At 53.9% G+C, this 26106-nt stretch overlaps 2 protein-coding genes and 1 non-coding gene across 4 annotated transcripts; 1 reads left to right on the forward strand and 2 right to left on the reverse strand.

Annotated features, from left to right (window-relative positions):
* Positions 1-5062: 5062 nt before the first annotated feature.
* LOC144735971 (uncharacterized) lies at positions 5063-11100 on the forward strand. Its single transcript, XM_078618573.1, has 3 exons — positions 5063-5678; positions 9763-10521; positions 11058-11100. Exons 1-3 carry the CDS (start codon positions 5257-5259, stop codon positions 11098-11100), a joined length of 1224 nt encoding a protein of 407 aa, XP_078474699.1. The 5' UTR covers positions 5063-5256.
* Positions 11101-14333: 3233 nt separating this feature from the next.
* Positions 14334-19074, reverse strand: RPL38 (ribosomal protein L38). 2 transcript variants are annotated; one of them, XM_078618656.1, is made up of 6 exons: positions 18801-18975; positions 18232-18312; positions 16575-16612; positions 16289-16349; positions 15158-15280; positions 14334-14439 (listed from the first exon to the last, which is right to left on the reverse strand). In XM_078618656.1, exons 3-6 carry the CDS (start codon positions 16575-16577, stop codon positions 14414-14416), a joined length of 213 nt encoding a protein of 70 aa, XP_078474782.1. In that variant the 5' UTR covers positions 16578-16612; positions 18232-18312; positions 18801-18975; the 3' UTR covers positions 14334-14413. The 2 variants fall into 2 exon arrangements, with proteins under 2 accessions (XP_078474782.1, XP_078474780.1); XM_078618654.1 differs by lacking the exons at positions 18232-18312; positions 18801-18975 and adding an exon at positions 18976-19074.
* LOC144736032 (small nucleolar RNA SNORA3/SNORA45 family) lies at positions 15844-15976 on the reverse strand. Its single transcript, XR_013588716.1, has one exon. It is a non-coding gene; the product is annotated as a small nucleolar RNA SNORA3/SNORA45 family (small nucleolar RNA).
* Positions 19075-26106: the final 7032 nt, after the last annotated feature.

Here is a 26106-nt window from a genome sequence, read left to right on the forward strand (position 1 = left end):
CTGGGGTGATGTCACGTGGGGGGGGGGGGTGGGGTTAAAGGGGTACAGAGGGGGCATGGGGGGGGGCACGGGTGCACGGCACACGACGTAAAGCACAGCGAGGCACCTGCACGCTAGCGCCGTCGCGCGATCGAGTCTCAAGGCACAGCGCACAGCGGCGCCACCCTGCACGGGGCACAAGCACGTGGTGGGCACAGTGTCGGAGGGGCTCACGTGGTGAGTGTGTGTGTTGAGTGTGTGCGCGTGTGTGTGTGTGTGTGGTGAGTGTGTGTGTGTGGTGTCTGATAGGGTGCACAGTGAGTGAGTGGGGTGGGGTATTTAGTGAAAGTGTGTGGTGGTGTGTGTGGTGTCAGGTTGTGGGGAGCGGTAGTAGTAGCGGTTAGCGCGCCAGTGACGATTATCTGAACCGGTCTTGGGTCTCCCCTTGGTCGACTCAGCCTCAAAAGAGTACCTGGTGCGGCATGTAAACATCGCCACTGGGGAGAAAAAGGCGGTCGGGCGTGGTGCTGGCCACCCACCCCCTCGTGTGCTCTTCCGGCCTTCAAAGGTGCTCGCTAACAGCACCTGCTCCAACAGTCTATTAAAGGCTATACTTTGTCTTTGTGGAGTCTGACAGTGTGTGCGGTGGGTGTGAGTGGTATTGTGTGTGTTTGGTGTGGTGTGTTACGTAAAAGTGCGTGGTGTGAGTGTGTGTGGCGCGTGTGAGCGGCATGTGCATGATACATGTGCAGTCCGTGCGTGAGCTTCATGTCTGCCATATGTCTGCCAGTACTCATGCGGTGTCCGTCCCGTCTTTGTTTGGTACCCACGTGTGTGTTTGTGTGTTTCTGTTAGCGGTGCGTTTCCTATGGGCACACAGACAATAAGTCACTTTTATAACAAATTCATTAAAAGAGTTTGAATACAACTGAGACGTGTGGTACTTTTGAAGACTCGATGCTCCGACGGATTTTATCGGTCAGGCTGGCTCGATCGGGGTGGCTCGCAGGATTCGATTCCTGACTCTGGAGTTTGTATGATCCCACCCCCTCCCCTCTTCTGCATGGGGTTCCTCCGGCTTCCTCCCTACAGCTAAAAGAGCAAACAGTGTAACATGTCCTGGCCAAATCACCCGCAATGCTGACCTGCACATTAATAAAGTATGAAACTTTTTTTTATTTTTCTTCTTGGTTCTTTCGGTAAAGTCACGCAGAAGGGAAGTAATAAAATAAAAATGTTTTAAAATAAAATAATAATACAAAATATTTTATTATTTCCCTTCTACGTGACTTTACCGAAAGAACCAAGAAGACGAATCCCTGCAGTCAAGAAAGCTTCAAATCGAATTTTTTTTTATTTTACCAGATAAAGCCCCATTGAGCTGTTTAGCTATTTTTTCAGAAGCAACCTGGCTATCACAAATGATGGCTCAACGAAGTGGCTTATCACCTTGTGGAAATTTTTAGCGGCCAAATACTCTAAACGCGTGACGCTTCTAAATGTGGAGGGGAAAAAACCGGAAGACCCGGAGAAAAATCCACACAACCACGGGGAGAGAGAGACACGCAAACTACAAATATAGAGCAGGCGTCAGGGTCGCGATCGAACCCACGACCTCCTCCATACCCGGCGAGGTAGTCAACATCTCGCCACCCTGGCACCTAATTGGGATCACACGCAGCAGCGGCAACATCGCCCCCTCCTGTGAATGCTCGGCAGGACCCTCCTAAAATGAGTCTTGAGACTCGGTGAGACTTTTCCTGGGTGAACGAGGGGTGGTAATCAATAAAAGTGAACATCACGGCTCGTCCCGTCGTCGTCATACACTTTGTATCGATACCACGCGCTCCTATGCGTTTCATCTCTAGGAAGTGCCCTGCGTTAGTCCAGCCAAGGGGCATCCCCAGTAGCAGCTGTCCCTGTGCGGCACAAGGCTGGCTTAGCACCTTCGAGTGGGTGCGAGTTGGCCAACAGGGGGCGATGATCGCCGTGTGGTCTAGCCAAGGGGAACTCCCGGTGGCAGCTGTCCCAGTGCGGCACAAGCTGAATCCAGCAGCACCGGTCTCCTGCAAGGGGTATGAGCCAGAGGTCACAACCGGGTACCCGATACCCGTACCCTACCCGATACCCGTTTCAATACGGGCAAAACAGGCCGTGAGTCACTGGTGAGTAGCCGTTTGTCACTCATTTCGGGTAGGGTACGGGTTGGGTACGGGTACCCGTACCCGGCTGGGTACGGGTACCCATTTGCGACCCTGGTGCGGCAGGGTACGGGTAAGGAATCAAAACCCGTTTGCGACCTCTGGTATGAGCTGAGTTCAAGGGTTTGCAGGCAGGGTGGGGGGCTTGGTGACATCAGAATAATGAGGCGTGGCTTGTTGTGGTTTTCCACCTTCAGACGGGAGAGTGGAAACTGTTATAGAAGGGGAGCTGCGGCAGAGGTCGCAAATGGGTTTTGATTCCTTACCCGTACCCGGCCGCACCAGGGTCGCAAACGGGTATCCGTACACTACCCGATACCCCATTGCGACCTCTGGGATGAAGCCATGTTGCAGGCGCGGGTGGGTTGATTCTAGGAACTTGAATTGTGAGAAGAGACAAGACGTTGGGAAATGAGTGACAAGCGGTTACTCACCAGTGACTCACGCCTACCCGTACCCGTACCCGGCCGCACCAGGGTCGCAAACGGGTACCCGTACCCGGCCGGGTACGGGTAGCCGGGTATCGGGTAGGGTACGGGTATCGGGTACCCGGTTGCGACCTCTGAGCTGCGGTGATTAGGTGATGTTAACTACCTCGCCTGGCATGCAGGATGTCTTGGGTTCGATCCCAAACCCCGTTTCAATACGGGCAAAACAAAATGTGTTGTCTATTTCATGGGACCTCCTTTGCCAGTACCAAAATATAATAGGTTTTCCCATTTTTTCTGGCAACAAAACAGTTGTGTTAAGATGTTAAAACACAAAACTGAAACCTTTTACAAGGAATCATGTCTGCATTAACCACAATACTTGTGGTCAGAATGTAAACAAAATAAATACTCTGATAATATATGCATTGTCCTTGAAACTGAATGGTCCACACCAGAGACAGCTTTCTTTTAAGCTTTCTTTTAAGCCTCGTTTGAGACGAGGATTAGAAGAAAGCTGTCTCTGGTGTGGACCATTCAATTTCAAGGACAATATTATCAGAGTATGCTTTTGTTTGCATTCTAACACCAAGCATTGTGGTTAATGTAGACATGATTCCTTGTAAAATGTTTCGGTTTGGTGTTTTAACATCTTAACACAGTTCATAATCAACGATTTTTGGGTTTAGATCGCGTTATTTATAAATGTGTCGTAACCCTCCACCACCCGACACGGCCAATCAGTAAAAAAAGGTGTCACGTTGACAAAAGACAAATAGTTCACTGCTTTAGCCCACCGGTGTGTTGAAGCGTGAAACCACAACATTTACAATTTGAGTACGACGTTTCGCTGGTAATTGCATCCAGCATCATCGGGCAATTCGCCAGAATGGTGAGGCTCTGCTGTGTCTCCCGTTCTTATATAGAGCAGCAGCAGGGTGACGTCATCATTAACTCATTAACTCATCAGGTGCAAAGATTTGAGGGGGGGGGTTATTGTAATTATATACTTGATTAGTAATAAGGCTATTGTTACGATGCGAGTCAAATCTTTGCACCTGATGAGTTAATGAGTTAATGATGACGTCACCCTGCTGCTGCTCTATATAAGAACGGGAGACACAGCAGAGCCTCACCATTCTGGCGAATTGCCCGATGATGCTGGATGCAATTACCAGCGAAACGTCGTACTCAAATTGTAAATGTTGTGGTTTCACGCTTCAACACACCGGTGGGCTAAAGCAGTGAACTATTTGTCTTTTGTCAACGTGACACTTTTTTTTTACTGATTGGCCGTGTCGGGTGGTGGAGGGTTACGACACATTTATAAATAACGCGATCTAAACCCAAAAATCGTTGATTATGAACAATATTGGTCGCGAAAGCCTACGTGTTAATCTTAACACAGCTTTTTTGTTACCAGAAAAAAGGGGGAAAACCTGTTGACCATTTATAAGGGGAACGGGGCGACCAATACGGTCTGGATTGGTCTGCCGCTTCGTTGATCGATCACTTGTGATGGCCATGGGTCGCTTCTGGAAAATTGTAAATAGTTAATCGACCACAGTTATCGATTTGAAGATTTTGGCCGATCCATGGACTGGGTTGACTTCAACATTAAATCACATACGCGCCGCACGAGAAGTGATTCATCTCAGGTAATCGATGCCTCGAGATTATTACTCCGAAGACTTTTAATCGATAGCAATTCGAACCGATAGGTATCGATTACCGCCGGAATTAGAATAGATTCATCGCCAATGTAACCTCAACCTCCCTCTACCCACCGCCGACCACGTGACCCCCAACTGGCAACGCTTCACGACACTGTCGTAAAGCAACCCAGGCCCCCCCCACCTTCACCGGTGTACGTCAAACCAACTTTACGGCGTAAAGGTGGATTTTAAAGCTTTCGTGACTGCAGGGATTCATCTTCTTGGTTCTTTCGGTAAAGTCACGTAGAAGGAAAATAATAAAATAAGAAAAATAATTCAGACGCATTCAGACGCTGTCTCCCCGACAGACCTGGTCTTCACCTGAGGACGGCTGCTTGCGTTGTGGCCGAAACGTCGTGAGAATTATTTTATTGTTTTATTTTTATTATTTTGTTTTTATTATTTCCCTTCTACGTGACTTTACCGAAAGAACCAAGAAGGCGTAAAGGTGCTTTGAGTGGAGATGCGGTAAAGCGTTTTACGACAGTGAGTTCTGGGGGGCGTGGTCGCTCGTGCCAGGCTCGGTGCACCGCGAGAGGCCACGTGACGCGTCCACGGTGGCTTTTGCTGGAAGGCAACTGCCGCCAATTGACCAGCAGCCTCACTGTGCACCTAGCCTGGCACTGCGTCCAGTAGCAGGGAAGGGGGGGGGGCAGTGACGAATGTGACGTCACGCCCAGGTGAGTCACCGCCCATGTGACGCCACGCCCAGGTGACGTCACCCCCCCCCCAGGGTGACGTCACGGCCAGGTGAGTCGCCCAGGTGACAGATCCTGAACAGAGGGTGGGGAGCGGAGAGCAAAGAGCACAACACAGACGGAGTGGAGCCTGTCGGATCGAGCGAGCCCAGGGGTGGAGGTGCTCAGTGGTGGAGGTGCTCAGTGGTGGAGGTGCTCAGTGGTGGAGGTGGATTCAGGAGTGGTGGGACTCAGGATGGAGGGGCCCACGGCGGAGAAGCGAGGTGCGGAGGGTGTTGGTGTTGAAGGCCCGAGAGTGGAAGCGACAACGGTGGAGGAGCTCAAGATGGACGGGCCCAGGGCGGAGGAGCCCAGCGTGGAGGAGCCCAAGGTGGAGAAGCCCAACGTGGAGCAGCCCATGATGGAGGAGCCCAGGGCGGAGAAGCCCAGGGTGGAGGAGCCCAACGTGGCGCAGCCCAGGGTGGAGGAGCTCAACGTGGAGGAGCTCAACGTGGAGGAGCTCAACGTGGAGGAGCCCAGCGTGGAGGTCCCCACGGCGGAGGCGGCGCTCTGTAAATTCTTCTCTCGTGGCCGCTGCCGCTTCGGGACGCGGTGCCGCAGCCTCCACCACGACACGGGGGGGAGGAGGGGCAGCCCGCCCCGGTACGGCTCACCCTGGTACGGCTCACCACCACCACTACTCACCACCACCACCACTACTCACCACCACCACCACCACTACTCACTACCACCACCACCACTACTCACCACCACCACCACCACTACTCACCACCACCACTACTCACCACCACCACCACTACTCACCACCACCACCACCACGACTCACCACTACTCACCACCACCACCACTACTCACCACCACTACTCTCAGGCTTGCTTGTGCACGTTTAAATCGTCGAGATTGAAAACTTGTTTATTTAGGACTGCGTGTTGTTGTTGTGTTTAGTTTGTTGCCCCCCCCCCACTTCCGCACCTCCGATGATCACGGTTGACTACGTACGGTGCGAAAGAAGTTCAACGTACTACGTAGATCAGGGGTCCTCAAACTTTTTAAACAGGGGGCCAGTTCACTGTCCCTCAGACCGTTGGAGGGCCGGACTATAGTTAAAAAAACTATGAACAAATTCCTATGCACACTGCATATATCTTATTTTGAAGTGAAGAAACAAAACGGGAACAAATACAATATTTAAAATGAAGAACAAGTAAAGTTAAATCAACAAACTTGCCAGTATTTCAATGGGAACTATGGGCCTGCTTTTGGCTAATGAGATGGTCAATGTCCGGTTCCATATTTGTCACTGCTAGTCGTAACAAGTGATGCAAGTGTGCATCCGTTAGTCTAGATCTGGTTGGAGATTTCAAATGTTTCATTCTGGAAAAAGTCTGTTCACAGACATAAGCGCTGCCAAAGATGGTTGCCATTTTGAGTGCATGGTTCCTGAGATGAGGATATGTCTCAGAGGGGAGATATGCATATAAATGATGAAGGCTGCTTGACTTGAAAGCGTCTTTCAGAGAGTCACAATTCTGCAGTTCAGCCAGTTCCATTTGGTAAATTGTATCCACATTTTCAATGTCAATAAAAAATGGGTTACGGAAAAGCTGTATGTCCTGTTCATGGAGATGAAGCTCTTTAAATCTAAATTGGAACTCCTTTTGCAATTTTCCCAGTGAATCCACACATGTTTTGTTTGGGAATTGCAACCAATGGTTTTTCCGCTAACAGATTTTGAGTTGTGGGGAGATGGCAGAAGTTTTCCTCCTTAACTTGTTTGATGAAGAGGCCTAATTTTACTTCAAATGCTTTGACATGTGATTGCATATCACAGAGGAGCTTCCCCTTTCCTTGAAGTTGCACATTGAAACTGTTGAGTAGCTCTGTTACATCTGTCAGAAAGGCAAGGTGCCATTTCCATTCTGCATCATTGAGCTCTGGTACTTCTTTGTTTTTTGAAAGCAGAAAAGCTGTAATCTGTGGAAGTAAGTCATATAAACGTTTCAAAACTCTCCCTCGACTCTTCATAGTCAACATTTAGTTCAGACAGAAATTCCTGAAATTGTCTGTGGTTTAGTGCATGAGCTCTAATGAAGTTAACACAAGATACCACAATTTTCATAACAGAGTTCCACTTCAGTGATTTACTACACAGCGCTTGTTGGTTGATGAGGCAGTGTATGGCTATTGGATGAGAATGGTTGTTTGTCCATCTCTTGGTTAATGCGAGCAATTACTCCTTTCTTAGACCCCACCATGATAGGAGCACCATCAGTTGTCACACTGGCTAGTTTAGCCCAATTCAGCTCCAAACCATTCACAGTTTGGCAAACCTTTTCATAGATATCCTCTCCTGTAGTTGTTCCTTTGATGCTTTGCAGTGCAGCAAGCTCTTCCTGTGACTTCAAAATAGTCATTAATCCCACGAATAAAAATTAGAAGTTGTGCAGAATCACGAACATCATTGCTTTCGTCGAGTGCCAAGGAAAAATAGGAAAGTTTTTTTGTGGAGTTTTGCAAATGCTGATGCAAATTGTCTCCCATTTCTTCAATCCTCCGTGTAATTGTAGGTCCTGAAAGACTCACTGTACTAAATAAATCGGCCTTCTCTGGACGCATCTCTTTGGCAACAGAAAGAAGGCATTCTTTAACAAATTCTCCCTCCACGAATGGTCTGCCAGTGCACACTATTAGCTTGGCAACTTGCAAACTTGCTCGCAGTGATGAAATATTTAGCTGCTTCTGCTTCACAAAAGTATTTTGCTGAGTTGTTAATGTATTTTTCAGTTTTAATATTTTATCTTTTCTCACTTCTCCGACCAAACAATCATATTTATCTTTATGTTGAGTTTCATAGTGTCGACGTAAATTGTATTCTTTGAACACAGACACTATATTCTGGCATATCAGACACACAGCTCTTTCCTTGTACTGCATGAAAAAGTAATCATAAGTCCACTGTTCTTTGAATATCCTACACTCCGAGTCAATTTTTCTCTTTCTTGACATCAGTTTCCTAGGGAGTCAAAATTGCTATTAGTAAAATACCAATATATATATACAGCGCTACAAAAACAATATACCAGCAATAACTTTGCCCACACAGAGACATACAGACTGCACTGCCCATCAATGCAGTCTGATTGGGGGAACTCCGCTTTTACCCCAGGCTTACACTGGTGCGGGTGCCATTAAAAAGTAAATACACCTGCAGTTTTGTTCACAGATCGCAGTACATCCCCAGCACACAGGAATATCACTGGGAGTGGAGCCGAGGGGAAAGTGAGGGAGCTGAGGGAGGGAGAGCCAGTCAAGCGCAGCCAGGGGAGGGCTGGCAGCCTTAGGCCTGGGGGGCAAGTCCAGTCAATTGGCCCATTGAACCATTCACCAGCGCAGCCCAATGAGTGCCCACCGCCGCAGCTCAATCAGTGCCCACCACCGCAGCTCAATCAGTGCTCACCAGCGCAGCCAAATCAGTCCTCGCCACCGCAGCCCTATCAGTGCCCACCACCGCAGCCCAATGAGTGCTCACCAGCGCAGCCCAATTAGTGCTCACAAGCGCAGCCCAATTAGTGACCATGGGCCGGATAAATGTCCTCGGCGGGCCGCATGTGGCCCGCGGGCCGTAGTTTGAGGACCCCTGACGTAGATGCTCACGATGTACCACCACGTGGTTGCCGTCCCCGTGTCTCTCCTCGTGTCTCTCTGTGCCCCCGCGTTTCTCCCCGTGTCTCTCCCCGCGTCTCTCCCCGCGTCTCTCCCCGCGTCTCTCCTCGTGTCTCTCCCCGTGTCTCTCTCCGTGTCTCTCCCCGCGTCTCCCCGTGTCTCTCCCCGCGGCTCTCCTCGTGTCTCTCCCCGTGTCTCTCTCCGTGTCTCTCTCCGCGTCTCTCCCCGCGTCTCTCCCCGCGTCTCCCCGCGTCTCTCCTCGTGTCTCTCTGTGCCCCCGCGTCTCTCCCCGCGTCTCTCTCCGTGTCTCTCTACGCGTCTCTCCCCGCGTCTCCCCGCGTCTCTCCTCGTGTCTCTATCCGTGTCTCTCTCCGTGTCTCTCCCCGCGTCTCCCCGCGTCTCTCCTCGTGTCTCTCCCCGTGTCTCTCTGTGCCCCCGCGTCTCTCCCCGCGTCTCCCCGTGTCTCCTGGTGTCTCTCCCCGTGTCTCTCCCCGTGTCTCTCTGTGCCTCCGCGTCTCTCCCCGTGTCTCTCCCCGCGTCTCCCCGTGTCTCTCCCCGTGTCTCCTGGTTTCTCCCCGTGTCTCTCCCCGTGTGTCTCCCCGTGTCTCTCCCCGTGCCCCCGCGTCTCTCCCCGCGTCTCTCCCCGTGTCTCTCTGTGCCCCCGCGTCTCTCCCCGTGTCTCTCCTCGTGTCTACTCGTGTCTCTCCCCGTGTCTCTCCTCGTGTCTCCCCCCGTGTCTCTCCCCGTGTCTCTCCCCACGTGCCCGTGTCTCCCCGTGTCTCCCCATGTCTCTCCCCGTGTCTCCCTGTCTCTCCCCGTGTCTACTCGTGTCTCCCCGTGTCTCTCCCCGTGTCTCCCCGTGTCTCCCCGTTTCTACTCGTGTCTCCCCGTGTCTCTCCTCGTTTCTCCTGGTGTCTCTCCTGGTGTCTCTCCCCGTGTCTCTTCCCGTGTCTCCCCCCGCGTGCCCGTGTCTCCCCGTGTCTCTCCCCGTCTCTCCTCGTGTCTCCCCGTGTCTCTTCCCGTGTCTCCCCGTGTCCCCTTACGTCTCCCTGTGTCCCTCCCCGCATCTCCCCGCTAGCCCCGCTGAGGGCAAGCTGCCCGCGATGCGCACGGCGTGGGACGTGCTGTCGCGCGTGCGCTGGGACGAGACGCTGGACGCCGCCGAGTGGAGCGTCGTCTACGTCGACCGCTTCCTGGGGGAGCTGGAGCGCCCTTTCCTCGACTTCTGGTGGGGGGGGCTGGCGGGAGCCCCCCACGGCGAGCTGGCCGTGCCGCAGCACCGCGTGCGCCGCCTGCGCTGGCGCGGGGAGTGCGTGTGGGACCGCGAGCGCCGCCTCGACCGCGTCTTCGGCTCCACGGGGGGGGACGCCGTCGTCTTCGCTGACCCGACGGCCCCCCGCCCGGGGGCAGCGGCCGGGGAACAGGGGGCAGCGTGGGACCGGGGGGCAGCAGGGGACCAGGGGGCAGCAGGCGACCAGGGGGCAGTGTGGGACCGGGGGGCAACAGGGGACCAGGGGGCAGCGTGGGATCGGGGGGCAGCAGGCGACCAGGAGGCGGCGTGGGAACAGGGGGCAGCAGGGGGCCAGGTGGCAGCAGGGCAGCACGTGGAAGGGTCAGACGAGAGAGCGCACAGGGATGCGACGGGGCCAGAGAGGGCAAGCTGGAAGGACGAGGGCGGAGTAGAGGGGTCGAGCCTTGAAGGGACAGGCCTCGTGCATGCAGCGGCGTTGGAGGGGGCAAATGTTAAGTGCGAGGTAGGACCTAATGGGGCAAGGCCCAGGGATGAGGCAGGAGCCAAAGCGGCCGAACTTGATGAGGTTGGATCAGAGGGGGAATGGTCCGGGGACTGGGCATTCACGACTGATGAAGCAGCAGCAGCAGTAGCAGCAGCAGAGGGAGCACGGTCCAGTGAGTGGGCATGCCCCAAGGATGAACCAACATCAGAGGGGGTATTGTCTGGGGATTGGGCATTGCCCAAGGACGGGGCAAAACCAGATATTGGGCAGGGCCCCGTGATGGGACAGGAGCAGAGACTGGGCAAGCCTCAGAGATTGAGTAGGAGCAGAGGGGGCATGTCCTAGCGGTTGGGCCAGGGCACAGGCACAGGGCAGGGCCAGAGAGGCAGAGGTCGCAAAGGGGTTTTGATTCCTTACCCGTACCCGGCTGCACCAGGGTCGCAAACGGGTACCTGTACCCGGCCGGGTACGGGTAGCCGGGTATCGGGTAGGGTACGGGTATCGGGTACCCGGTTGAGACCTCTGCAGAGAGGGCACGGGGAAGGGTTGGTTCCAAGCCAGGCGGGCCCCCACCCACCCGGCGTTCCGTCAATGATGCCAATTTGTTTTTTTATTTGTCGCGCCCTCCGATACGCAGGGGCGGGTGCGGAGTGCCTCTACGTCTCATCCGGAACATCTGAGAGTGGGGCAAACCCGAGTGGCAGCTGCTGTCCCTGTGCGACACGGGGGGGGGGGGGGGGTCAGCACCTTTACCTCGTCTGTCTGATGTGGTTGCAGGGCAACAACCTCAATGTCACAATTCAGGTTGGTCAAGTCAGACAACTGCGTCAGGAGCAAAGGGGAGTTCAGTAAAACCTTGGATTGCGAGTAACTTGGTCTGCGAGTGTTTTTCAAGACGAGCAATTTTTAAAAATAAATATTAATTTTATAAACGGAGCGAGGTCTTTGCAATACGAGTAGTACGTATATGCTTTGTCTCCCGAGCGTCACGTGATCACTACGGATATATCAGTGCTTTGATATACGAGTGCTTTGGATTGCAAACACGTTTCCGGAACGAATTATGCTCGCAATCCCAAGGTTTTACTCTAGTTGTCTACCGCCTCTGTAGTGTCGCCTTGGTGTTTGTGGATCGGGGCATTGAGTCGTTCGACTTTGTTGTAGAGTCTGTTTTCCGGATGACCAGTCACATGCTGCTGCAGAGTTTTTACAATTTCCGTGAGCGCATCGTGGTTTGTGCAGTGGATTTCGATTTAGGGTGGAGTCTGTTAGCAGGGGGGCAATGATTGCTGCTTTGTGTGCGTGTGTAATTCCGATCGAGTAATTTGCGACCAAATTATTAATTTATTTGCCGGCACGCAGTGGCCTCCTCTTGCAAACGGCGTCACGGGATCTCTCTGACGTCCAGCTTCGAGTGAAGCAGAGTGCCGCGTGGTTGTGTTTACGTATTTCGCAGTTCAACGTAACCACCCCCTGCGGTAATAACCAGGACAACCGCCGGTTCCGGACCGTGAACCTCTGCATTGAATCGCCGTGAACCAGAGGTCGCAACCGGGTACCCGATACCCGTACCCTACCCGATACCCGGCTACCCGTACCCGGCCGGGTACAGGTACGGGTAGCCGTTTGCGATCCTGGTGCGGTCGGGTACGGGTAGGCCGTGAGTCACTGGTGAGTCATCGTTTGTCACTCATTTCGGGTAGGATACGGGTAGGGAACGGGTACCCATTTGCGACCCTGGTGCGGCCGGCTACGGGTAAGGAATCAAAACCCGTTTGCGACCTCTGGCGTGAACTGCAAGAACACGGCCCGGGTCCGTCCGGCGCTCGTTGAGCTGAAATTGGCTTCCGGTTTGCGTGCAATGAGGAGGGCGACCTTTTACGTTATAAGTTCGTGCCTATTGCACACAAAGCGATTGCCACAAACGAACCACGATGCTTCGCTGGTCTCAAGGAGCAGGAACCGCTAACTCCGCTCGTCCTCGCAGCGGCGGCTTTTGGCGAAGCCGTCTAACGAAAACGGCGCTTTCGCACGCGCTCCATGCGGCCGTCTGGAACGCTCTTCCTACCGAAATGAAGCTGTGTGCACTTTACAATCATCTCGATTGAAAGCTCATTTCTTTAGAACTGCTTTTTGCGTTTAGTTTGCGGTCCTTCCCCTCCGCCGCACCTCCGATGTAGCCGCGGCTGGTCATGTACGGCGCGAAAGAAGTTCAACATTCATACGAACGTTGGGTCCTGGGAGGCTCACGACGCAGCGTTTCGCCGTGCGCCACTCCAGTTTCGTTTACAGAATTCACGCCTCCCCCTACCCCGCCCCCCCCCCTTTGCCCCCCTCTCAAATCTTATTTTTTTCTGTCAAGATTTTACCGTAAATTTTGTAGCCGTACGATTGTTTTTGAATATTTTGCTTGAACCCGGTTTACATTTATGGAATCACCACGTGAAATCTCGCTTCCTTTATTTGTTGCTGTTGTTGTTGTGGAGACGTAAACGCTTGCGAAGTTGGCACTCAAACCTGAGGGGGGGGGGGGTTATCGGCTTGTACCCCGTTGCTGGCTCGCGCGCACAAATTCTCTCGTAACTCCCTTCCCGCACGGGCATCGAGAAGTCGTCGTTCCCTAGCGTGCTGCAGAGAGAAAGACGCGGACTTCCCACCGGCTCGGGTCTGTCTCCGTGACGGCTGTTTCCCCCTCCATCACCACGCCACTACCACCCCACTACCACCACGCCGTCACCACCACCCCAGCACCACCACCACCACCACCACCCATCACCACGCCGCCACCACCACCACCACCCCACCCTTGTACGATGCGGGTTTTCTCCAGGGCACTCCGGTTTTAATCGCGCACGCAAGTGCTCATGATAACCCCCTTCTGCCGTTCCGAGACTGTCTGCAAGTCACAGCGCCGTTGTTTTTAAGGCGTCGTTACTCGACAGCCGGTGCCAACACCGTGTCGCACTGCCCTCCCACGTGACCTTTGGACTGCCCCGGTGACGTACGTGTACGAAGAACCGGTGCACGCGTACGACGCCGTCTTTGAGCTGTGTGCGCCTTTTGGTGTCACCTGGTCGAACACCAATTACCAATCAGTTTCAAGGACAATGCATTATATATTATCAGTGTTTTTTGTTTGCATTTTGACTGCAAGTATTGTGGTAAAAAGGTTTCAGTTTTGTTGCCAGAAAAAAGGGGAAAACCCTATTACCTCCTGTTTTATTGCCAGAAAGTGTAAAATACTATTTTTGTTGTCATGAGGTTAGATATTTTATTTTTTTTATCGGTTTTGAACAGTTTCCTCGTGTGTCTCGTGGGCATGGTGTATAAGGCGTCTTCTCATGAAAGGGCGGCCTCAAAGTGGCGGCGAGCAATCGGTTTGATTCGATGTAACCGCTCCGCCCCCCACGCACGGGACGTTCGCTGCATTGCCGCGGGATTTGGCGTCGTTAGCGCGCAAAGCAGCGGTGCATTACACCAAGAGATGGTATAGCCCCCCCCCCACCACGTGACCCCCCCCCCCACCACATCCCTCTTGTCCATGCCCCCCAGTGTCTCCGACCACACACCGCGAGCCGCCTCCACGCGTCTGTACCAGTTCCCCAATTCCATGTGCAGCCCCAGATTATACCCCCCCCTCCCCCAATCACATACCCAGTCACGGTGTGGTGGGTGGTGGTTGTGATGGATAGCGACGGTAGTTGGTGGTTGTGTTGGTGGAAGGATTTGTCATCGCGGTGGCTGTGACAGATAGATGGGGACTGTGTTTCAACACCCAGCGTCTCTGCGTAGGACACCGTGGGGGGGGGGGAGGGGCGCCATTCCACCCCTCCCTGTATGTACATACAACTTCTTTCACATGTAACCACAGAGCCAGTACCGCACTCGCCCACAGGAGGCCCGAAGCCAGGAGGTGTTTCTCACGGTGGGATTTTATTTGAATAACGAACAGAAGGACAGTGACATCAGCAGCAGCAGCTGCTGTTGCTACCACTACTTGAGCTCCTTCACTTCCAGACCTGAAACACAAGCGGCAGCATGCAGAGGGAGGTCAGCACAGAGACACGAGTTTGACGGCAAGTGTTCACGTGTGTGGGGAGCGAGCGCTATTGTAGCGCTGCGCTACGAACCCTGCGGCCTGGGTTCGATTCCCGCTCACGACCGACACCAGTGAGGATTATCTGAACCGGTCCTGGGACTCCCCTAGGCCGACTCGGCCTCAAATTAGTACCTGGTGCGGTGTGTAAACATGGCCACTCGGGAGATACCCACCCCTTGCCTTCATAAGTGCTCGCTAACAGCACTTGCCTCAATAGGCTGTTAAGGGATCTTGGTCTTCATGTAGTGCAAGTGTGAGTGGTGTGATTGCTAGTGAAAGTACTAAGACTGTGTAGTTTGTATCGTGCGTGGTTGAAGCACTCACGTTAAAGTGTGTGGTGTGAATTGTGCGAGTACCACAGTACTTCAGCGCGGGTGCGAGTAGTATTCAGTGTGCTCTAGTGAGCAGTGTGTACCGTAGTTAGTAGTGCGAGTACCCACAAGTAGAGAATAATAGCACATGTGTGTTGTGAGAGTACTCAGTGTGTAGTGTACTCGTCACTGTGTGCGACTAGTAATTGTGTAAAGTGTACTTCGGTGCGTGCAGTACAACTAATTCAGCGTGCGCAGTACAATTACTCCAGTGCACACAGTACTCGTGAGAGAGTACTGTCCGGTGAGGGGCGAGAGCGTGTGTACCCGGTGGGAGTGACTGCTTGATCTTGTCTGCCTTCTCCTGGTCCATGATCACCAGGGTGTAGAGGAAGCGAGAGCAGCGCAGCTTGAACTTGTAGTTTTCTTTGTTCTTCTTGATCTTCACAGCTGAGACACAGAAGGGCGGGCGGGCGCGTTAACACATCCGCCTGCTCTCACAGCTTGGGGGGGGCAAGTGCCACTAAGGCCGGCACGGCCCACGGAAGTCGTGGTTGGGCCAGGTAGCCCCACTCCCGACCACTTTTGTCGCCCCAGTGGCGACGTTCACACCTCGCACCGGGTACACATTTGAGGCCGGGCTCGACCTAGGAGAGGCCCCTGGAACAGTTTGGATAATAAGTCACCGGTGTTGGTCGTGGACGGGAATCCAACTCGGCTCTCTGGCTCTGCAGCGCAGTGCGCCAGCCCACTGCACTACCGCTCCTCCTCCACCAACAACCGCCATGGGCCACTCAGTGGCGGTGACGTCACCACGGCGCTCGTGCCAGGCTGTGTGCATTTCAAGGGCACGCGAAGTGTCGCCCGCTGGCAGGTCACGGGACAGACCCAGGTGCCATGGGTTGACCGAGATGACTGGCAGATGCACCACCTGTGCCCCCCTACGGTGCCAACTTGCTCCCCACACACACACCCCCATCACAACGTCCTTCACATGTAAAACCCGAGCACACGCATGTAGCAAGCCAGGTGACCGGGCCGATCACGTGAGAGCGGCCCAGTGAATAAGGCAAGCCGGGTTAATCTGCGAGCGCAATAGCATGTGCTGGCGACGGTGCACACCAGCACAAGACTCTAAGCCTCGCCCAATCACGGGAACACATCGCAAGACAGTAGAAACACACCGGACAGGAGACATGCAACACCTCTGGGATTGCAGATAAACTCCACTGGTGGAGGGAGTTGAGGTGTGGTGCTGGTAGTGGTGTGGTGCTGGTAGTGGTGTGTTGTGGTCTAGTGCTGGCAGCGAAGTGGTGTAGACCTGGTAGTGGAATGGTGTGTTGTGTTGTGGCAGTGGTGTTGAGGTGTGGTGCTGATAGTGGTGTGTTGTGGTGGTGGTGGTGTGTTGTGGTGTGTTGTGGTGCTGGTAGTCCGGTGCGATGCGGTGCAGTGGCTCACATTTGGCATCCTTTCTCCGTGCCTTGAGGAGGAACTCCTTGATCTCCTCAATTTGGCGAGGCTGTGGAGCACAAGACGCGGCACAGGTGGCGATCACCCACCCATCCACCACAGCGCACTCGGCCACAACTCACACGACCACCGCAGGCCACACGCAACAGGTCTCGCAGCCATCACCACATCTCACACACCACCAATAGCCTGCACGATGACACGGTGCGCGCGTGCGGTGCGTGATGTGTGCGTCGTGAACTCGGTCACGTGCCAAGCGGATTCCCCCTCTCACCATGGCTGTGCACTTCTTCTGTTGCCGCTTGGATCAAGCTGCACACGCACACACATGGGGGCGCAGCAAAGATGTCACACGTTAGCCACACGGCCTACCGCCTCAAGCGTTGCCTGCAGGGCGAGCCCCCCCCCACCGCCCTTCGTATCCCCAGCGGTGATTCTGCACACAACGCAGCAGACTCATTTAGGGCCGAGTCGATCTAGGAGGCGCAGAACCGGGCTCGGGTTATACACCAATTGATGTAAAGTCAGCCGTGGCCGGGAGTTGGAACACAAGAGGGGATTGGCTTGCTGGGTTTGTAGTTGGGCAGTGTGTGTGTGCATCAACCGCTGTGCCACCACTCCCCACACACACGGCAACAACACTTCTTCCCCCAAGGCCCTCCCCCATGAGGGCAAGTCACGTGTGTGTGTGGGGGGGTTACATTTGAATCACGTTTGGCCGTCTACTGCGTGGACCGAAGACAACACGAGCATAGAAATACAGTACAACATGGCGGGGAATGGCTTACAAAACTAAAATAACAAAATAGGATCCTGTTGATGTTATGAAATAGCATACGACAGGACAATTACGTTTTGCCGCCTGCTGTTGGACATCTGTGGGAAAGAGCTTTATAGATCATCGAATTCCGATTCTTAGGCCGCCACCATCAGACGCGGAAGGTCATGTGATGAACGGACGGAGCCGATTGGAGTTCAAGATAATTCACAAACACCACCTTGCCGTGAACGCAGAAGATGCCCTGGGGTTTGATCTTCCACGAAGGTGCTCTTACGGTCTCTACCCCTAAGCCGCATCACCCATCACTGCACAAAGCATGGGGCAGCAGCAGCGGATGTGGTCAATGCCTGATGGTGTGGCGACTGTGGTTATCCAGAACAGAGACCGTACAACGACGTGTAATGACGCACTGGACCCTCCCTAGATCTACAAATACACAGCAGACATCAGAGGGGCGATCCACACTACTACTCCGCTACGCCTGAATGTGATATTATAAATTATCGGCTCTACAATCTACATTAGTATCCATAGCCCCAAGTGGCTATGGGGGTTAACAACCCACAGTGAGATAACTGGATTTTTACCCTTTTATCTGGCAACAAAACTAACACCTTTTTTTACAAGGAGTCATGTTTGCATAGACGAAAATATCTGCAGCCATAATGCAAACAAAAAACATAACTCTGATAATGTATGCACTGTCCTTGAAGTTGATTGGTCCACACCCGAGACAGCTTTCCTTAGAGCCTGATCTCACATGGTGTTGGACCAGATGACGCCAAAAGGCGCACAACTCAAAGACAATGCACCATCAGAGTATGAGAGCTCGGGGCAAGCATTTACACCATTGGAACCCCCTAAAAAAATGTGTCAGTTTTGTTGCCAGATAAAAGGGTAAAAAACCAATGATCATATTTTTTCATCTGGCAAATGAGGTTCCAATGGTGTAAACCCAAAGTGAATTGGTTCAGACACGTTATGGCTATACGAGACGTTAACTACCTCGCCTGGTATGCAGGAAGTCGTGGGTTCGAGCCAGACTCTGCCACCTGCTGTATATTTGGAGTCTGCGTCTCTCTCCCCGTGGTTGCGTGAATTTCTACGGTCCCCCCCCCCTCCCATTCCACATTTAGAAGCATGCACTTACAATGATTTGTTTGCTACTGTAAATGTCCACATGATAAGCCACTTCGTTGGAGTTGTATCACTTGTGATGGACTGGTCGCTTCTGAAAAAGAGCCATATAGCCCAGTGGGGGGAGGCCTTACCTCGTAATATAAACAAAATCTGTCTGTCCGCCTGAGGATACCGGTTGTAATTACGTTCTGTTTACGTGACGTTCAAAAGACGGAGCGGCAGTAAAATGCACGGAGCCGCGCTCCAGAGGGAACGGAGTCCGTGGAAGAGACGGAGCGACGAAACGAACCCAGCACGCAAACTTCAATCGAGAACGACCACACACAGTCACACACCGTAATGAGTAGCCCCAACACTCACCAGGACCCACACACACACACCGTAGCGAGTAGTCCCAACACTCACCAGCTCCACATACACACCACGTAGTGAAGCTCCAACACTCACCAGGACCCACACACACAACGTAGTGAGAAGCTCAAACACTCACCATCACCCACACACACACGTAGCCAGTAGCCCCAACACTCACCAGCACCACCACACACATACCACGTAGTCAGTAGCCCCAAAACTAACCATCACCACCACTCACACGCGCGCCGGGCCGCAATTTACGCGGCACGACCGAGCCCGGGTTCCCCGCGAGACACCGACTCGGTTATCGCGACGATTTGCGACGCGGGCGGAGTCGGATGGATGCGGATTGCGAAGCGACGGGGCGCCTCTCCGCTGGGGCCGCGTGCGTCCTCACCTAGGCCGCAACTTCCTCCCTCTTGCTCCTCGCCGGAAAAGGCAGCGGCTACCCACAATCCCCCTTATGTAGGGGGGGGCGGGGAGGGGACGAACCGGCGCTACGGCGAGCGCGCGCGGACGCGTTGATTGATATTTACGAAACGCGATTTTTTTTTTGTCGATGTGTAAAAATGTAATCATAAATTATCTCTACTCGTTGGTTCTTTCGGTAAAGTCACGTGGGTATAAATTAAATCGCGACGTTGGATGATCCCTCCCCCCCCCCGTGGCATCGTGATCCATGTTCTATCCACTGCTGTGCTTGTTTAACTTAAAAAAACGCATGTAATTGTGGTGTTGATGATGATGTTTTTGGTGAAGTTGAAGATGATGGTACTGGTGGTGATGGTGGCGATGATGGTGGTGAGGATGATGGTGATGGTTCTGATGATGATGGTGGTGTTGGTGATAATATTGATGGTGTTGGTGATGATGGTGGTTACGATGTTGATGGTGATGATGGTTGTGATGATGGTTGGCACAGTAGGGGGTACAGCTGGTGGTGCATCTGTCGGTCATCTCAGCCAACCCATGGCACCTGCTGGGTCTGTCCCGAGACCTCCTGCACCTAGCCTGGCACAGTAGGCGGTACAGCTGGTGGTGCATCTGTCGGTCATCTCAGCCAACCAACCCATGGCACCTGCTGGGTCTGTCACGTGACCTTCTCCTGTCAGCGAGCCTTCGACAATCCACGTGGCAGCCTCAAAGTGCACCTAGCCTGGCACAGGCGCCGTGGCGACGTCACCGTCTCTTCGTGGCGAATGGCCGGGGTGTTGGTATTGGATGGTGGTGGTGGTGATGATGTTGGTGACAACGATTTGGACGTCTCCTGAATCCATGGGAGACCCAGACCCAGTGAGGCCCTCCCGTAGTGGTTGTTCAAGTTCATGTATTAGGTATATAGCCCTGTGAGCCATTCGGCTCTTGAATCGGGTGCAACCGCAACAAACAAAAAACAAAAACATGAACAAGAAAACATCTTAAAGTGGATATGTGACAACAACGGTGCCACCCTGAGCGGAGTGGTCGTGGGGGGTAGTGACACGCCCCCTTGTGGTGGTGGAGGGTAGTGACACGCCCCCTCGTGGTGGTGGGGGTAGTGACACGCCCCCTTGTGGTGGTGGAGGGTAGTGACACGCCCCCTCGTGGTGGTGGGGGTAGTGACACGCCCCCTTGTGGTGGTGGGGGTAGTGACACGCCCCCTCGTGGTGGTGGGGGTAGTGACACGCCCCCTCGTGGTGGTGGGGGTAGTGACACGCCCCCTTGTGGTGGTGGGGGTAGTGACACGCCCCCTTGTGGTGGTGGGGGTAGTGACACGCCCCCTTGTGGTGGTGGGGGTAGTGACACGCCCCCTTGTGGTGGTGGAGGTAGTGACACGCCCCCTTGTGGTGGGGGTAGTGACACGCCCCCTTGTGGTGGTGGGGGTAGTGACACGCCCCCTTGTGGTGGTGGGGGTAGTGACACACCCCTCGTGGTGGTGGGGGAAGTGACACGCCCCCTTGTGGTGATGGGGGCAGTGACACGCCCCCTTGTGGTGGTGGGGGTAGTGACACGCCCCCTTGTGGTGATGGGGGTAGTGACACGCCCCCTTGTGGTGGTGGGGGTAGTGACACGCCCCCTTGTGGTGATGGGGGCAGTGACACGCCCCCTTGTGGTGGTGGGGGTAGTGACACGCCCCCTTGTGGTGATGGGGGTAGTGACACGCCCCCTTGTGGTGGTGGGGGTAGTGACACGCCCCCTTGTGGTGATGAAGGCAGTGACACGCCCCCTTGTGGTGGTGGGGTTAGTGACACGCCCCCTTGTGGTGGTGGGGGTAGTGACACGCCCCCTTGTGGTGATGAAGGCAGTGACACGCCCCCTTGTGGTGGTGGGGGTAGTGACACGCCCCCTTGTGGTGATGAAGGCAGTGACACGCCCGCTTGTGGTGATGGGGGTAGTGACACGCCCCCTTGTGGTGATGGGGGTAGTGACACGCCCCCTTGTGGTGGTGGGGGTAGTGACACGCCCCCTTGTGGTGGTGGGGTTAGTGACACGCCCGCTTGTGGTGATGGGGGTAGTGACACGCCCCCTTGTGGTGGTGGGGTGTAGTGACACGCCCCCTTGTGGTGGTGGGGGGTAGTGACACGCCACCTTGTGGTGGTGGGGTGTAGTGACACGCCCCCTTGTGGTGATGGGGGTAGTGACACGCCCCTCGTGGTGATGGGGGTAGTGACATACCCCTCGTGGTGGTGGGGGCAGTGACACGCCCCCTTGTGGTGATGGGGGCAGTGACACGCCCCCTTGTGGTGATGGGGGTAGTGACACGCCCCCTTGTGGTGGTGGGGTGTAGTGACATGCCCCCTTGTGGTGGTGAGGGTAGTGACACGTCCCCTTGTGGTGATGGGGGTAGTGACACGCCCCCTTGTGGTGATGGGGGTAGTGACACGCTTCCTTGTGGTGATGGGGGTAGTGACACGCCCCCTTGTGGCCGTAGGGGGTAGTGACACGCCCCCTTGTGGACGTGGGGGCTAGTGGCACGCCCCCTTGTGGTGGTGGGGGTAGTGACACGCCCCCTTGTGGACGTGGGGGTAGTGACACGCCCCCTTGTGGACGTGAGGGCTAGTGGCACGCCCCCTTGTGGTGGTGGGGGTAGTGACACGCCCCCTTGTGGACGTGTGGGGTAGTGACACGCCCCTTGTGGACGTGGGGGTAGTGACACGCCCCCTTGTGGACGTGAGGGCTAGTGGCACGCCCCCTTGTGGTGGTGGGGGTAGTGACACGCCCCCTTGTGGACGTGGGGGCTAGTGGCACGCCCTCTTGTGGACGTGGGGGTAGTGACACGCCCCCTTGTGGACGTGAGGGCTAGTGGCACGCCCCCTTGTGGTGGTGGGGGTAGTGACACGCCCCCTTGTGGACGTGGGGGTAGTGACACGCCCCTCTCCCTTTGGCGTGGATTTTTCTCCAGGTCCTCCAATTTTTCCCTCCAAATTTAGAATGAACATCACGAATGTAAAGTGTCTGGCTGCTGATATAAATGTCTACATAATGATGATGATAAAGCCACTTTGCTTTAAATAGTTTATCGTTTAGCAACCTCATCATCGATAATTGTTTTTTTACCCTTTTATCTGGCAACAACCTTTTTTACAAGGTATTTACAAAAAAAAGGTGTCAGTTTTGTTGCTAGATAAAAGGGTAAAAAACCAATGATCATTTTTAGCTACTGGCAAAGGAGGTTCCAATGGTGTAAATGCTTACCCCGAGCTCTCATACTCTGATGGTGCATTGTCTTTGAGTTGTGCGCCTTTTGGCGTCATCTGGTAATAAAAGGTGTCAGTTTTGTTGCCAGATAAAAGGGTAAACAACCAATGATCATATTTAGCTACTGGCAAAGGAGGTTCCAATGGTGTAAACCTCATCACCATCACCACCACCACCAGCCATGGTCAATCCACTGCAGAATGAGGGCCTCTCTCCTCGATCCGTTGCCACCTCTGGCGATCCTGCGGGGTTAACGATCCGGGCAGCAGCAACCACGAGTTGATTTCCACTGCCCCATCTCCTCTCTTGGTGGGAAAAAACTCGGGCAAAAGACGTCACGGGCTGGAACGAGGCATAACTGATGGAAGGAGTGGTGATTGATTTAAGAATAAAACTAAACTATAATTATTTAGGTGGCCTGGCCGTCACAAATGACAGCTTAACGTCGTGGCTTTATCATCATCATCATCACGTGGACTTTTATAGCAGCAGGCAAATCACTCTAAACGCGTGGTGAAATCGATTCTAAATGTGGAGGTAAAAAAACCGGCGTACGTGGAGAAAAATCCACGCGATCGCCGAGAGAGAGAGACACGCAAACTCCAAATATACAGCAGCAGCAGGCGTCAGGGTCGGGATCGAACCCACGGCCTCCTGTACACCAGGCGAGGTAGTTAACATATCACCACGGAAAGAGATGCAAACTCCAAATATACAGCAGCAGCAGGCGTCAGGGTCAAGAGCGAACCCACGACCTCCTGTACACCAGGCGAGGATGTTAACATCTCCTAGCCACCGTAGCTCCCAAGAATGATGCAGCAGTGGCAGCCACAAGATGGATGTAATCTACTGCACGTGACCTTAAGGGTTGAGGAATTGAGTCTGTGAGAGAAAGTGGAAGTTGGAGACCTTTATTTAAAACAGCTGAGGGGGTAGTCGCGGGCAAGGGGTAATTGTGGGTGCAGGGGTTGCCATGGGTGATGGGGTTGCTATGGGCGAGGGGGTTGCCATGGGTGAAGGGGTTGCCATGGGCGGGGGGGTTGCTATGGGTGAGGGGGTTGCTATGGGTGAGGGGGTTGCTATGGGTGAGGGGGTTGCCATGGGCGAGGGGGTTGCTATGGGTGAGGGGGTTGCCATGGGTGAAGGGGTTGCCATGGGCGAGGGGGTTGCCATGGGCGAGGGGTTGCCATGGGCGAGGGGGTTGCTATGGGCGAGGGGGTTGCTATGGGCGAGGGGGTTGCCATGGGCCAGGGGGTTGCCATGGGCGAGGGGGTTGCCATGGGTGATGGGGTTGCCATGGGCGAGGGGGTTGCTATGGGCGAGGGGGTAGCGATGGACGAGGGGGTTGCTATGGGTGAGGGGGTTGCTATGGGTGAGGGGTTGCCATAGCGAGAGGGTTGCTATGGGTGAGGGGGTTGCTATGGGCGAGGGGGTTGCCATGGGCGAGGGAGTAGCGATGGGTGAGGGGGTTGCTATGGGTGAGGGGTTGCCATAGCGAGGGGGTAGCGATGGGCGAGGGGTTCCTCTGAGATTCACGGCTGTGTTCACGTGGCACGACCAACACGGCACCAACACGGAGCGCGTCGATACAAAAAACAAAAGTCACTTTACAAAAATCATCATCAGCAGCCATAATCATCATCATCCTCAGTAGCCATGATCATCATCATCATCAGTAGCCATGATCATCATCATCATCCTCAGTAGCCATGATCATCATCATCATCAGTAGCCATGATCATCATCATCATCATCAGTAGCCATGATCATCATCATCAGTAGCCATGATCATCATCATCATCAGTAGCCATGATCATCATCATCATCCTCAGTAGCCATGATCATTCCACTGCTGGATGAAGGCTATCGCCATTTCTCACGACGCTGAGATGTGAATGCTACAAAGACCCCCGCCGCGTGTATCCCACGCAAGGCTGTTTGGGGGGCCGTGAGTGCGTGGGGTCACCGTGCCCCTGTGAAGGGGTCAACGGCACACTCACGAGCGGAGGAGCGCGGCCGTCTTTGTCTCTCCATGGGGGCGACGTTCACACACCGCACCAGGAGAAGGGATTCCTCTGCTTATGAATATTCGACTTACGAACTTTCAGAGATACGAACAAAGCTGTCCCGTACGTCATCTAGATGCCACATGAAGAACCAGTGGCATCTACATCTATAGAACGTGAAGAACCAGTGGCATCTACATCTGCAGAACGTGAAGAACCAGTGGCATCTACATCTGCAGAACGTGAAGAACCAGCGGCATCTACATCTACAGAACATGAAGAACCAGTGGCATCTACATCTGCAGAACGTGAAGAACCAGTGGCATCTACATCTGCAGAACGTGAAGAACCAGTGGCATCAACGTCTACAGAACGTGAAGAACCAGTGGCATCAACGTCTACAGAACGTGAAGAACCAGCGGCATCTACATCTACAGAACGTGAAGAACCAGTGGCATCTACATCTGCAGAACGTGAAGAACCAGTGGCATCTACATCTACAGAACATGAAGAACCAGTGGCATCTACATCTGCAGAACATGCAGAACCAGTGGCATCTACATCTATAGAACGTGAAGAACCAGTGGCATCTACATCTGCAGAACGTAAAGAACCAGTGGCATCTACATCTGCAGAACATGCAGAACCAGTGGCATCTACATCTATAGAACGTGAAGAATCAGTGGCATCTACATCTACAGAAGGTGAATAACCAGTGGCATCTACATCTGCAGAACGTGAAGAACCAGTGGCATCTACATCTACAGAACGTGAAGAACCAGTGGCATCTACATCTGCAGAACGCGAAGAACCAGGAGATTGTACAACGTTTAAAGCCACTCCCCGTGTTCAGTGTACATGCAGGATAACGCGTTAAGATTCACAAGATATAAAGTTTCACTTACGAACAAATCGACTTACGAACAGACTTCTGGAACCCAACTCGTTAGTAAATAGAGGAGTCTCTGTCCTCATTTATGGCTGAGTCGACCTGAGAGGGTGGAGGTGCAGATTAATCGCCACCGCTCCTTAGGAAAACAAATGGAACCACGATCCACCCAACTCGCTCCATCTCCGCGGGAAGGGGACGTGAATGATGAGGTATAAAGACGTGGAGACACACATGGAGACACACACAGAGACACACACAGAGGCACACACAGACACACACACAGAGGACACACACAGAGACACACACAGAGACACACACAGAGACTCACACATAGACACACACGGGAGACACACACAGAGACACACACAGGAGACACACACAGAGGACACACGGAGACACACACGGAGACACACACAGAGACACACACAGAGACTCACACATAGACACACACGGGAGACACACACAGAGACACACACAGAGACACACACAGAGGACACACGGAGACACACACGGAGACACACGGAGACACACACAGGAGACACACACAGGAGACACACGGAGACACACACAGAGGACACACGGAGACACACACGGAGACAAAGATCCCCTGTGTAGCCTGTAACAGACTGTAACAGACTGTTGGGGCAAGTGCTGTTAGCGAGTAGCACCTATGAAGGCCGGCACGGCACACGAGGGGGTGGGGTGTCCAGCACCCACGCCCGGCCGCCTTTGTCTCCCCAGTGGCGATGTTTACCGCACACCGCACCAGGTACTCGTTTGAGGCTGAGTCGACCTAGAGGAGGCTCATGACGGGTTCAGATAATCGTCACCAGGGGTTGGCCGTGAGCAGGCATCGAACTCGGGTCTCCGGGTTCACAGCGCGCTGACCGCTACACCACCGCTCCCCACCACGTGCACACACACAGAGACGTGTTCACACACAGATACACAC

Source organism: Lampetra planeri, chromosome 58 (genome assembly GCF_965212315.1).
Source record: "Lampetra planeri chromosome 58, kcLamPlan1.2.h2, whole genome shotgun sequence".
Taxonomy (NCBI): domain Eukaryota; kingdom Metazoa; phylum Chordata; class Hyperoartia; order Petromyzontiformes; family Petromyzontidae; genus Lampetra; species Lampetra planeri.

Excerpts from the sequence above, each read along its gene's own strand:
- LOC144735971 (XM_078618573.1), top strand. The coding sequence starts at position 5,257 with ATGGAGGGGCCCACGGCGGAGAAGCGAGGTGCGGAGGGTGTTGGTGTT. Across the intron at positions 5,679-9,762 it reads CCCCGGTACGGCTCACCCTG|CCCCGCTGAGGGCAAGCTGC; the intron begins GTACGGCTCACC and ends TCTCCCCGCTAG. Across the intron at positions 10,522-11,057 it reads GTTGGATCAGAGGGGGAATG|GGGCGGGTGCGGAGTGCCTC; the intron begins GTCCGGGGACTG and ends TCCGATACGCAG.
- RPL38 (XM_078618654.1), bottom strand. Across the intron at positions 15,281-16,288 it reads ACGGAGAAAGGATGCCAAAT|CTGTGAAGATCAAGAAGAAC; the intron begins GTGAGCCACTGC and ends TCTGTGTCTCAG. Across the intron at positions 14,440-15,157 it reads CAAGCAGTCACTCCCACCGG|GTCTGGAAGTGAAGGAGCTC; the intron begins GTACACACGCTC and ends CTTGTGTTTCAG.